The sequence below is a fragment of the Myotis lucifugus genome, unplaced genomic scaffold, assembly GCF_000147115.1.
Source record: "Myotis lucifugus unplaced genomic scaffold, Myoluc2.0 scaffold_78, whole genome shotgun sequence".
Taxonomy (NCBI): Eukaryota; Metazoa; Chordata; class Mammalia; order Chiroptera; family Vespertilionidae; genus Myotis; species Myotis lucifugus.
In genome coordinates, this window is record NW_005871126.1 from 3,823,224 (window position 1) to 3,837,636 (window position 14,413).

Genomic DNA, 14,413 nt, shown 5'->3' on the forward strand with positions numbered 1-14,413 from the left:
ATAAATCAAATGTAAAGATTCTTGAAAGTACATTTGGTGATTAAATATTACTATCTGTGAAGCATTTTTTATTGCATTATTTGCATGATTAAAAAATGATTTCTTGATATGAAGCCATGAGGAAATCTATCTGAACATGGACATGTTCAGTATTTCTTATCAATAAGAAGGCTTGGCTTTTCTTCTGTGTTCCACAGCTCCTCAGTGAAGCAGAAATCCACAGATACCCACACCTGTCAAGGTACTTTACCTTAAAAGTATAATATGGAGAATTTGGATTCTTTTTAGAACGTTAGGCATATGTCAAAAACTAATTTTGTTTTCCATCTATATATAATTTTATATAGTTTATAGTCTTACCTGCACTCAAGTAATTTATATTGGATCAGTATTTTTAAAGCAAATTAACACCGAGTTCCAACAATAAAACAAATCCTTAATCTTCAGTTTGTATCTTCAAACATGTTTAGCAACAAAATGCCCAGTTATTATATTTGTCACCTGCTGTTCGAATGACTTGATAGTCTGAACATAAAGATAAGTTTAGGTAAGGTGAAAGAACCCTTAAGTTAGAAAAAAGCAGCATCATTTTGGCAAATGAAATTGCCTAAAATCCATGGTGCATAACAGACTGAAAAACATGTTTGTGTTCTTCTCTATGGTTCTCTAGTATGAAGCATACACATGCTTATGGAAACTCAATTTAAGTTCTTTAGCTAATCCATGGTTTGTAGCTTCATTTACTCAGTGCTTATAGTTTAAGTAATTCACCCCCAAATTTTCAATAGGAATTTGAATGTTTTCTAGAGGAACTGGTATGAATATAGGACTGGTATTATTTCCCTCTGATTAGAAATTCTAAGAGTAATTTAGTTTTGGAATGCCTTTTACATAACATGGCTAATCTGTCTCCTACATTAAGGTTTTCATTTTGTTGAACAACTAAGAAAAATGAACGGACAATATCAGCAAGTTCACAGTTTTACCTCATGAAAAAAATCATGAGAGAAATGAATGAACTAGAACAACAGGCATAAAGTATTTTGCTGCTTGTTAGGAGAGAAGGTGAATGAAAGAAACCCAATTTGGTTCAAAGTATGTAGATACTGAAGCTATCAATTATATAGAGTTCAGCTACTAGCACTTAAAATTTGATTGATTTCCCCCCTTAAGCATTACTGATAATCTCTAGAATAAGGAATATCTTGATTTACTCTAGACTATGAAAGTTTGCAGAACTCTGTTGTACTTGAGTCTTCTGACAGTTTAAAAGGCAGTTTATTTCTAAAATGGCATATAAACTAGATAAGGCATTAAGTAGAAATCAGGGTTAGGTTGGAAGAAAAGGATGATAAGACTCTTATTGTGGTTTTCATTATTATTTTAGAAATATTGAAAATGAGGACAGTAGAGATCCCCATACTGACACAGAAGCACCAAAAAGACCTTCCAACGTAGAACAGATAATTTTTTGATTATTCGCTTCTCATTAGGCAAAAATTGTTCATCACACAAATAGTTCACATTTGTAAAGCAGTTATTTCAAACTTTAAACTTTATTTACAATGATAATTTTCATATCTTTATTACTTAGAAAATAATTTATGTTTTTCCATCATTTAAACAAAGTATAGGCCTGAGACTCATGCCTTTTGCACAGCTTTTACCTTCAAGGAAAGTTCTCTGGGAAAGTGACAGGGACATCAGGAAATCGTGAACCAAGAGAGGCAGGGGACACGAGGAAATCGCAATACATACATGTAATATGAACAGTCTACACGACATGCAACCCCTTTTCTTCAGTTTTACTGGGATTGCAACGATTGGAACTTGTTCTGAATTCCATCAAAATGGACTGGACAAAATTGGATATTCTGTTTTTATAAAGTGGATATTTTCTTAAACATAATATGAAAAAATTCCTTGTCAGATGAAGACCAATAGATATATCCCTGTACAGAGCTTCTACTGTCTTCATCTTCTGCTGAGAACAAAACCAGGTGTGATATAAATGAGAAAAAAATTACACTTGAAAAACACCTTAAAGTGGTGTTTTCACCAAAGAAACTATTTTAAAAGTTGGCTTAGATGGCTGGAAAGACATTGATATCACTCGTATTACACCTGGTCTTTTCCTCCATGGAGAACCACCACTAGCATCAAGGTCGTTCGTTCCAACCTTTTCTACCATTGGTTTCATGGCTGCCTATACAATTCTCTTTTCCCCTAAATGGGCCAGAAATTCCTTCATTTGAAAGACCTGAGTTTACCTAATGGCACCTATAAATAGACTCCTATAAAAATGTAACAAATTGAACAAATACACTTCAAGGAATGAATCTCCGCAGTTGGAAGTGAACGCAATAATATTGCTGTCATCAAGGAGGGGGGAGAACTTCACGAGCAGAAATGACTTTCTATGTCCCTAGGCATCCTTGGGGATGTACTGGGTGTGTATGAAAGGGACACATACTTGATGAATCTCTGTTCCTTCATTTCAATTGACTTCCTGCTTTAATATCTGGATAATTTATTTTTGAAGGAAAATGATCAGTCTGCTTAGACTGATAAACACAACTCTGGAATGAAGAGGTTCCAACTGCTTTGGCCATCATTCCTTCATGTGCTTTAAAACAAAACAAACAAAACAGGCCGTTCACTGAGGCCTGTACTCTGGCCTTTGCTTGGGGTCAAGCTGCTTGGACGAAGCTGCTCATATAAGGTTACAGACTCACATCTGTTCTCCTGCCATTCTACTTGCTCCACACCTAGATCTTTCCTGGACTTATATTTATTTTAGAAAGTATGGCATTTGGAGAAGGGGGAAAAGATCAGTTTGGTGAAGGAACTAGACTTAAGCGGTATGTGAGCCTAAATCCTTCTTTTTCCTTTCTCTTATTAGCAAGGGAAGAATAGTTAAGTTCATTGGGGAAATGTACTGACTCAAAATAACTTTTGCAAACATAAAGGCACGTAGGCAATACTAAGAAAATGGAAAACTCAGTAAGTCCTAAATAATGAAGACAAAAAAAGCAAATATCCTCATTATTTAGAGTCGGCAACAATTTCATCCTTTTAATATTTTCATACTAATTTCATCCTTTCAATATTTTCATACTTATTGGGAAATCTGCCTTGAAACCATGTTATTTTTTATTGTATTATCTTTGCCTTGTTTGACAAATGTCGTGAATTACTGTAAAATCATTGTTTTGGAAGGGAAAGATAATCATTTATGAGAAACAAAGGCATGTTTAATGTAAACGCTCTTTCCTATGACTTCAGAGGAAATAAAAAGTAAAAATCACAATCAAGACTTACTTAGGAGCTTTCTTAGATGACGAGCAGGTCTGTCTATCGTACTGAAGGAAGAGTTACACCCAAAAGGTGTTGGGAAGAAATGGACACCAATGATAAGCATTCGGTGTTGTTTAAAAAGTCTTTCCCTTGGGAGTCATGGACCCAAACGCTACCCAAAAGTTAGCAAAAGTTACTGGTGAAAAAACATTCTTGCAGCATCCTCATTTAATTGGCACAAAATAACTGTATCAGATGATCATTTATATTAGAGTAGGTAGAAGAGTGGCTGCCCAAAGACCTCCATGCAAATGAATCATCACTCTCTTACTGGGCTTGGAGATAGCTTCAATGTATAAAAATGGTGATTAAAATGTAACTTTATAAAAATGTTTCATTTTCCCTTTTGTTTTTTAAAAAAAGTTTACTATCTACAGAAACAAAAAAATCTTTATATTTACATCAAGATAACTATTCATGACAAATATAATAATATGAAATAAAATATTGAAAGTGAGTATCAACTTTTTAAATAGAGGTTTGGCTCACAGCATAAACAAGTGTAGATAAACAAATAAACCAAAAAAAAAAGACTTTCAATAATAGGCCCAGTCCCCCCAAACCCTTCCATACTCTTCCCTGCCAAAAGCAGCGTGACAATGGGCCAGATTGCAGATAGAAGCTACCCCATCACACAGCGTGTGGAATACCACCACAGGGTGGGTCAGTGGGCCCTTTGCCACCCAAAAGCCAATCTTCAACAGCTGCCGGGAATCGGGCTTTCCCTGTGTCAGCCAATACCAAACCCTAGTTTGAAAGTCTCCCCATTCATCTCTCACATGGTTTCTGTTTGCCTTCCTTTCTTTTTCTGTTTTCTACCAGGCACAGTTTGTAGCAGATTAAGACATGGGGATCACCGTGAAGAGCAATTCCCAGGTCTTCTCTGGAAAACCTTTTAGAATTCTCACCTGATGAAAAGACTGGACTCTAGCTTATTCCTAGGTGTTTATGCATAAAGAATGCCATCCCCTTAATAGTGATTTGATCTTAGGTGAGTGAAAAGCATACTCGCCGACAAACAGCCCTGACACATGCATTAGGCCAGTAGATTGGAAAATGCCTCAGTCTTCCACGTTTAAGGCTGGTGATGAAGAGCCTCCAAGCGGTGTTTAGCAGCAGTACCCATCACGTGGCCCTCTCACCCAGCCCGTGAACACCCCTCCCTCTGCAGAGGGACCTTTATTGAAGCTAAATGGAGGAAGGCATTGGGAATGGCTGCCTCTCAAAGACACTCCAAAGCGAACTTCCCTCCGTTTGTTCACATGTGTTGAGTCATCTGCTGGTGGAATTCTATAAATTACTAACCACAAAAATCTCTCTTTACAGACACATTAACATCCATACCCACAAACACCCCATCAGTTCTCTCTCTCTCTAACAGACACACACACACACACACACACACACACACACACACACACACAATGTTGGTAGGGTGTACAAGAATTCAAATAATTCTCTGGAACGTTCATTCCTCAATCCTAAGAGCAAAAGCTTCTTAGTTGTAACCTACATTGACTGCCCGGTTCCCTGCTAAGCCTCACCATTTCCTTTGTTTTCCTTTATTTTTTCTTTTTACGATTTATTATATCACAGTGACCACTATATATCTTAATATGAATGTTACTAAAACGTGGAGCCAGTACTTCTGGCTTTCAGTGTGTATGTGTGTTGTGTGTGTGTGAATATATTTTACATGTATCTATGTGAGAGCTTATATACACACACACATATATATTTCTTCCTTTAAAAAAAAAATCTTTAGAAGCTGGTATTGCAACGTGAAAGCTTCTCTGAGCAAGAGTTTTTAACCTTGTACCTCACTGTAAAAATAAACACATACAATGCGAAGACGCCCCAAATGCAATGGCCATTTGCTCATCTTCTCGTATTTCTACAGTGTTGTGTCTAAGTGTTGTGCTGGCTTGGAAAGAGTCTGTGACAAGTCACTGGGTTTCGAGGCAGAGCTCGTTCTATCCACTGTCACTGGTTTGGCTGTGGGGTGAGGGTCTCCTCTTCTCTCGGCTTCCCCTTTTCTTCTTCTTCTTCCCTGATGGCCTGGATGTGTTCTGAGGAGTGCTGTTGGGGAGACTGGTCCGGGGACTGGCTTTCGATTCCCGCCAACCGCTGCTCCTCTTCAATGACTTTCTTCCACATCGTGTGGTTCTGCACGAGGTGCTGGGTTATTTGGCAGCAGATTTTCCTCCTTTTGAAAGTTTTCTTTCCTGAGAAAACACCAAATTAGACTACTTATTTGTGTGCTGAATACAACAGTTATTCCTTTTCACATGATTTATAGGAATTAAGTACCAAATGGACACAGATATCTATCACTGGACTTGTGTCTGGTAATAATGTCATTTCCAGAACGGGGAGAGAAGAGGGAGATGGCGGTCACCATTACGATAGCATTGAGACAGGGCTCTGAATGGCAGTTGATATTTGGGAATGTCAATACAAGGTTCTTTGTATTGGTAGCTTGGTATTACGCCCACTCCTTCAGACTCTCAAGACTTTTCACCAAAAGACGACTAACTTAACTTCTTGCTATGTCTTCCTTTACTTTGTCAACCACTTCAACTCACAAGAGTCCACACAATTGATTTCTTTAAAGAGGGTTTTGATGTTCCTGCTCTGCTTCCTGTGCACTAATACATTAATTTCAAACTCCTCTCAAAGTTTTCCCACAAGCTGACACAAACACACTTTTGCAGTCTTCCTCCATCTGCAGGCTGGTTTGTATCTGCACTTACCTGCTCTCTTTTCTGTATATACACTGAACACTTCTACTTTCTAGCTGGTACAGCCCCTCCTTCTGAAATGCTCTTCTCAGTCACTGAAAGTTCATGTCCATTTATTATTTTGAGATCCAGTCACATTCATTGAATTCCTCTTCTAAGTAAAATCTTTCAATCTCTCTCTTAAACTCTCTTGTCACTCTATATATGCTTCTCATAGTAGATAGTAGTTTTTTTTTTAATTTCTCATTATCATTATCTCTTTTTCTGATAACTACATATCCAAAATCATTTAGGGAGAGTGACACTTTCTTTCAGTTACATAGTTCTGGAAAAGGCGATCAAATTCAACTTCCCCACCCACCTCCGACAACATAGCTGTGTCCTAGTGATTGGCCAGTGCACAGGTATGGAACCTAATTCAGGCCTATCAGAGTCCTTCCTGGGACTTTTACTATTGGTGCAACGTGAGCATGAGGTCTGGGAGTCAGGATTGGAGATCTTTTCTTCTCGGCTAATGTATTTGAAATGAAGTTAACATAGAGCAAGACTGAGAGAACAAGTCGCTAGGCAGATGAGTCAGAGATAAGAACAGGAGCAAGTAAGCTCTAATACCAGCCAACATTATGTTTACATGAACCAATAATTTCCCTTTTGTATATATTCATTTGATTAAAGTTTTGCCACTTGTATCAAAAACAATGTCCTAAATCCTCGAAGGCACTTACCTTATTCTCATAGATTCCGGTTCCTTTATTAGACTACAGCCTCTCTGAGGGAGCCTTGTGAAGACCTGCACAGATCTTATACATGGCAAGGCTCAGCAAATATGCATTTCATAAATAAACAGATTATATTTACTTGTGTCCAAACAATTTAACGTTCTCAATATAGAAGAACTGAAGACAATTTTCATAGAATTGCATGTCTTGATTGAAGAAATAAAATTAGTTTCAAGGGAAGAAACATAAGATGCTTTAAATAATTTGCCTTGGTGTCATAATTTACTATTTAGGCTTCTAATTCCTTATGTATTTATTCAGCACCTAATCTGTACTACGTGCGCCACTGTCTGGTGATTCACTGATAGGCGAGATAGATATAATACCTGCCAGCATGGAGCTTTTACTCTAGTGGGGATATATAGAGTGAACAAGTCACTACAATTATATTGAGTTTTATAAAGTCTTTGAAAGGTAGCAGACTCAGAGGGAAATGTCTCACCTGGAGGATTCTGCATGATGACGGTGGCTTGGACTAAGATGGGGGTAATGAAAATGAAGATAGATGAATGTGGGACATATTTGTGAAGCTCACTCAATACGACTTTGGCAACTGATTAGATGTAGGAAATAAGAGGGAGGAATCAAAGACAACCCTAAACTGTCTGGCCGGAGCAGCTGAGTAGATGGGGATATGATGTCCTGAGAAAGGGAGCATCAGATGAGGAGCAGATTTGAGGGGTATATTGAACATAAAGTGTCGGAGAGACCTACAAGAAGAGGGGTAAAGTAAGCAGCTGACCTTGAGCTGAGAAGAGAGGGCTGTTCTGTTCTAAGCTTCCAGAATATAATGTAACTCTCAGTATTTTCATCTGGGTGACCATTTTAGACTCAGGTGAAGAATTTATAAATTAGGCTAAATCCTACCATTAGATTGTAAGCTTCCCTATGGAAAGAAGCAATTCCCCCCTTTTGTGTGTATATCCACAAAGCTCCAGCCTTTTGTAAGTATTCAATAGAAGTTTAGCAAATGAATCATGTTCTCTCTAGTTTCTGTTCCACAGCTGCAAGTAAATGATGAAGTATTGATAAGTGATAAAAATGGTATAATGATTTGAAAAAGCGGTCCACAGGAAATTCCGATCTTCTTGAGACTATAGCAAAGAGTTACCAGTACAAGTTATCACATGTTCAGATATTTGGGTTTCCTTAATGAAGTGGTAATGATTTATAATGTATAATCTGGAAGAAAGAAGAAGAAAAAGAGTAGGAAGAAGAAAAGGAGGAAGAGGAGGAGGAGGAGGAGGAGGAGGAGGAGGAGAAAACAGTAACAATAGCAAAAAAGAAAAAATGAAAAAGTCAATTGCTATGAGATGTGCCAAAGGAACTAGCTGTCTTGGAGGTCCTACACCAGAATTTTTGTGGAAGTGCTAATGATTGCTACAATGGTTTTATTTTAATATACCACTGGAATATTTTGTGCTTTATAGGACAAGATCAATTTTTAAAACACAGTTCAGAAACAAGACATGAAATAAAAAATAATCTTGAATTACTTTTGAACCATATAGACACATAACAAACCTGGTTAAATGGTTAAATGGATACAGGCAGTCTTAAGCAAGAATTAAAAAATATATATTTACTTTACTCATTATTTTATTTGTGAAATGGACCCATCAATCAAACTTATATTGACCACCTACTAACTGACAGACAGTTTCCTGGATGCTATGGAAACAATGACCAATTTGCCTCAGAGCTTGTATAATCTATAGGCCAGAAAGCCAAGAAGACAAAAAATAAAATACACATGCAATATTTTATAACAGACATACTCATGTGACCAAGATGGCTTTAATGTTCCCCTCAGCTTGAATAAACTTTAGACAGGTTTTTTTCAAGTTTTATAAAATAAATATTCTAAGAAAAGGGAGGTGAGCTTCAAACTGCTAATTCTTTATCTGACCCCTTGTAATCTCTCTCTCTCTCTATATATATAAAGAGGTAATATGCTAATTGGTCCTAGCGGTGTCACAGTCATGACCACTAAGGAGGAGGCTGCCTGCGTGTGTGCGGCGGGGCATTGCTCCTAGAGACGGGGTGAAGCCGGGAGGCACCCGGAGGAGGCTCGTGCCTGGGAGGGCGGGGGTGAGAGCTCGTAGTGCCCCCTCACCAGTCCTTCGCCACCCACAGCTTGCACTCAGAGCGCCCCACCGCTCGCCTGCCTGAGGAAGGAGCACAGCACAGCAGGTGAGAGGTTTCCACGCTTCCCTCCAGCGCCATGACGAGGGGGAGCTGTCACGTTGCTCCAGAGATGGGGCAAAAGCAGGGAGGTGCCTGGAGAAGGTGGAACCAGCCCGAGGCGACTCGAGGGACTGAGGGCAGGGCTTGAAGCGGCCAGAGAAGGCCAGAGGGGTCGGGGGGCTGGGCCAGGTGCGCTGGAGCTCTGTGTGGAGAGGTTCGGGTGTCAAAGCAGGGCAGCGGGTGTGTGTGCAGGCCGCGCGATTTCACGTGCTGGGCTCCTAGTATATATATATTTCCCAGCCTCTAGCCAGTTTTACAATTTGAACATCATCTCAAGGATCTGAGAGCCTAACTTCCATAAGCACCAGTTAGCAAACACACATGGCCTACGTGAGCAACTCCCTCTAAGGTCCTCCATCCTCTGTCACTAGTTCATCCCAGCCCTTAAAAACTCCCCTGCCTTTGTTTCAAGGGAGGCCAGTTCCATTTTTCCTCCTTATTGCAATGGTCTTGAATAATGTCTTCCTTGCCATTTTTGACAAGTGTGTAGTACAGTTTATTTCTGACATGTCAAACCATAGTGAATGAAAGACTCAACCTGTGGGGAAACAGGTAAGCTTTTTTTTCAAAGGAAATGACACCTTTGAATGAGATGTAAATGATGAGACTTAATACACTGGGTGAAGAAGGGGCTGGTAGCATTCTGGGCAGAATGAGGGGCATGTGTACGGGCCTGAAGCATGACATAGATTTCTTCATTTGAAAGCTTCTCAGCAAGGGAGATTCATTAATAATAAAATAGATGAATATATTAGATTTTAACAAGCAAATCTCTAAAATACTCTCCTACCAAAGCCATTTACTTGTCTATTTCTACTTTGTTTATGTTGTAGTTAAATACAAATCAGTTCCCGCTGAGACATTTTAAAAGGTTAGCATACTTTCTATGCTAACCTTTCGAATCAAGAGAGCTACAGATGGCCACTGGCTGCAGCACAGACTTGCATCACGGTCAGAGGAAACACTCTACCACGCAGGGTGATTACTCCATCCGAAATTTATACACATTCATGGCAGGGCATTCACAGGGAAGGAGCTAACACAAAGCTCAACTTTTTCCCTTTCCTTTCAGGTCAGCCCCCATGAGAGCAGCTGATCTCTTATTAATGCTGTTGAACATGAGCAATAAACCTCTCTGGAATTAAACTGAACGAGGTGACGTAGAAGCAAGTTTGTACCAAATACATTTGCGTAGATTAGAGTCTGCAGGTGGTCTAAAACATGCTTGTATCGGGAGCCAAATTGTTCGGCACTGGAACCTCTTGAAAGGAGAACAAAGAGCCTTTCATTGCTCAAATTCTAAATGCAGCTTAGTACTTCATTAGAAACCTCTTAGTTCGCTGCAGGAATCTTTCAGATTTAATTATGAGGTAGGAAAAAGCCTCCTTTCCCTAGGATACCATATTGAAACATTTTATTCTATGTTTCCTGGGAGGTCTCCAAGTTTTGCAAATTGCTGAAGTTATCAGTGCATATTTAATTTCAGTCTAAGTTTCAGGCTAAATCCAGTTAACCATCAGAGTCAACATGAATTCTGAAATTAAAATGACAAGAGGGAATAGCCATGGAGTTAAACATAAGGAGACTTGGAATTCCTTTCCGATTCTGCAGAAAACATCTACACCTTGGAATGTTACTTAAATTTTTGAGCCTCCGTTTAGTCTTTTGTAAAAGGAGGCAGCTAAACTAGATGATCACCAGTTCTCCTCCCATTTCTAAAATTCCACTATGTCTCGTCTTTCTCTGACTGCCTTACTATATGTGGAATCTAATGAACAAAATAAACTGATGAACAAAGTAGATCCAGAGACATAGAAGCATGGAACAGGCTGTCGAATCTCAGAGGGAAGGCAGGGGTGGGTAGGTGGGTGAGTGGGGAGAGATCAACCAAAGAACTTGTATGCATATATGCATAACCCATGGACACAGACAACAGTGTGATGAAGGCCTGGGGCAGGGTGGGATTCGGGTGGAGGAAGGCAGGAGAAATAGCAAAGAGCCTTTGTTGAGAATATTTCACCACATGAAGAAAAATAATCTGTTTTTATAGTTAATTAAATGGATTAGATTGGGTACACTGTGCAGTCCAAATCAATGACCAGATGTGAGCACTTCTCCTTGTCCCTCTTGCCACTCAGTCCAAAGCCACAGATACCTCTCATTTGGGCAATTTCAACAGCCTCTTAACTCATCCCATTTGCTCAGACCCCTTTTCCTACCCCAAACTCAATAATTTACTCAATACGGCAGCTGAAACAATGCAGTTGAAATGGGAGCTGAATCAACAAACACTTCTGCTCAAAACCTCTGATGGCTTCCCAACTCAGGCAGAGTAAAAGCCGAACTCCATACTGTGGCCTAAGAGCCCTACCTTCAAACCTCACTTCATACAGCCCCCACTCTCTTTCCTGCTGCTCTCCCACCCCTTCTCCTCTGCTTCAGCCACCCAGCTCTCCTGATGCTCCTTGAACACGCAGCCGAGCCCACCTCTGCCCACCTCAGACCTTTACACGGCTGCTTTCCCCTCCCCTTGGAATGTTCTTCTTATCTCTATCTTTATGAGTTACTCCTGCACTTTTTTCAGGTCTGTAAAAAATTTTAAACATCTGTCTTTTTTATTTATACCTTCCATGGCCACCTTATTTAAATTTTAACATTTTAATTTCGTATCCCCTTACCTTTCAAAAAATTTTAACATTTACCAGTACCTAACATGCTTTGATTTACTGATTATCTTGCTTAATGTCCGCTGACCCACTGGAATGAAAGTCTAAAAGGGCAAGGATATATTTATTCTTTTGTCTGATTTGTTCACAGCTCTGTCTTCAGTACCTGGAAGAATGGCCGCCATAGCGTAGGTACTCAGTAAATATCTGCTGAATGAGTGATTACCATCTCTCACTGCTTTACATGGTCTCCCTCTTACCAACCCAATAAAAGCCTATAGTTTCTGTAGATGGTACCTGATATCCCTTTTATCCCAAAATCATTAAGATACTCTGAAGAATAGGCTTCAACTATTTAATTTTTAATTTTTTTTTACTTCATGACAGAGAACATGTCTTTGTGTAAACATGGTATTATTATAGATCCCATAACCTGTAGTTTCTCTTTTTATGAGATTTAAGGGGGTTTTCCATAATCAAATGCAGCAGATGATATTGGGACTCAAAAGTATATAATTCATAAAAGGCAGATGATTCATCTGAACCTAGAAAAAGATTTTATAACTTACTTGGAGATTCACTATTTTCATAGGTTTCCTCTTCATTTGGTGCTTCTTCTTCCTCCTCCTCTTCTTCTGGGTCATCGGTATCTCCTGACTCATCACTGCCTTCCACCCATTTCCCTGGCATCAGTCCGGCTGAGTCATAGGAGTTGCACAGAGGACCCACAATGTGAGAGATGAAGGATTCCTGAAGGTTGGCCAGCTGGGGAGCAGAACGGTCCATGAAGGGGCTTATTGGTAACCCAAGGCTGGCCTCTTCGTCACCCTAAAAACAGGAAGTTATCAGGAAAGGGAAGTTTAAAATACAAGTCAAGTCAACATTTGCTTAGCATCTAAAATTTGCAAATACGCAAGAACCCAGATATCCATGTGTGAATTCCCTCTTTATTGCTAAGAGATTCCCCCCCAAAGATACCACTCTTTTGATCTTGAGGCTTTGGCTTTTGATCAAGGGGATCTATATAAGAAATGGTTTAATGTCTCAGCAGATGATATTTCTTATCACATTAGTCAGTGTGCCTTATATACATATATCATAAAAACCAAATCTGGAAATAATTATCAAGCAAATACATAATCTATCATGTTTTCCTTTTTTTTTTTTTTTGCCTTGGCTACCAGAAATGTTAAAATATGATATTGTTCAATTAAAGTTGCTACCTTATCCTAGCTTTTGGTTGAATTGTATCTTCTGTGATTATATGATGTCTATATTCTTATTTACTATTTATATAATAGGACCATTCTATACATGTTTGTCTTTTGAACAGTTTCAAATCTTTCTGGAGAAAAATCAGATTGTCAACCAGAAAGAAATATACTAATATATCAACAATGTTTATGACAATATAGTGGGAATTACTATAAGCAAATTTTCCTTTTTCTTTAGAGTTTTCCTGTATTTCAATATTTCAGGATTATGAATTAACCTCATTCCTAGGAGAGGCAGTACAATATTTTCTAGAAGCACAAACCTTTTATCGTACATATGAATCTTGTGAATAATACCTGTAAAAGTTCTTTCTAATCTCTCTAAATATGTCCAGACAATTTATTACTTGTTAAGGTGTCTCATCCTATTTTCGGATGCTGTTAGTAATGCGAATTTTTTTCTGGCATTCACCTGAAATCTATCACCTCATAACTTCTATAAACTGGTTATATTCATACCCTTTTTAGGGAAGCAGAGAGGAATCTAATGTTTCTTATAAATCAGATTCTGTGTCAAGTACTTCATATAATATATCTTCTTTAATCTCCACAACTACTTCATGGTAAACCTAATCCTAAATTTGTATGTCAGTCTGTTAAGTATCTGAAGATAGTTACTATATCACTTCTATTCCCCCCCCCCCGATTAATATCTTCACTTCCTTTATGTCTTCATGTGCTTTTATGTCACTGATCCCTGTACTTTACCCAGGCTCCACTACCTCCAGATTCATCTTAAGAGACTGATTCACAATACTCAATACAAAATTTCCAGTATAATCTGGTCTGTGGAGGGTAATTCAGGGAAGACCACTCATGTTTACATTTTGGTGGTAGTTTTTTGGTAGTGTGCTAAACCTCACATTAACATGTCAAATAAAATGCTTGTTTTTTTTAAAAAAAATATTTTATTGATTTTTTACAGAGAGGAAGGGAGAGGGATAGCGAGTTAGAAAAATCGATGAGAGAGAAACATCGATCAGCTGCCTCCTGCACACCCCCTACTGGGGATGTGCCCACAACCAAGGTACATGCCCTTGACCAGAATCGAACCTGGGACCCTTTTCAGTTCACAGGCCGATGCTCTATCCACTAAGCCAAACCAGTTAGGGCAAAAAATGCCTGTTTTTTAAGCCTTTTCATACACTGTGGTTCTTAACTCTATTAGAAAAGTAAACTTAATCTGGTATATATTCATATATTTAAACTAAAATTGGCTTCTATTATAATGAATTTGTAAAAGGACAATATTTCAGTGGTCTTTCCAATTACTTTAACATCTCTCAAAATACTTGCAAATAACTTTATCTTAGAGTTTTTATGGTTATAATTTAGTCCATTTTTGGTCA

General features: G+C 38.6%; 1 protein-coding gene across 1 annotated transcript in view; it reads right to left on the reverse strand.

Moving 5' to 3' along the window:
* Positions 1-1,726: 1,726 nt before the first annotated feature.
* Positions 1,727-14,413, reverse strand: part of PDE3A (phosphodiesterase 3A) — a 247,103-nt gene continuing 234,416 nt past the window's right edge. The window contains exons 15-16 of the mRNA XM_014457540.2: positions 12,360-12,618; positions 1,727-5,582 (exon numbers count right to left, since the gene is read on the reverse strand). Of these exons, the coding sequence (XP_014313026.1) occupies positions 5,341-5,582; positions 12,360-12,618 (501 nt within the window). The 3' untranslated portion in view covers positions 1,727-5,340. The remainder of the gene's footprint in view (positions 5,583-12,359; positions 12,619-14,413) is intronic.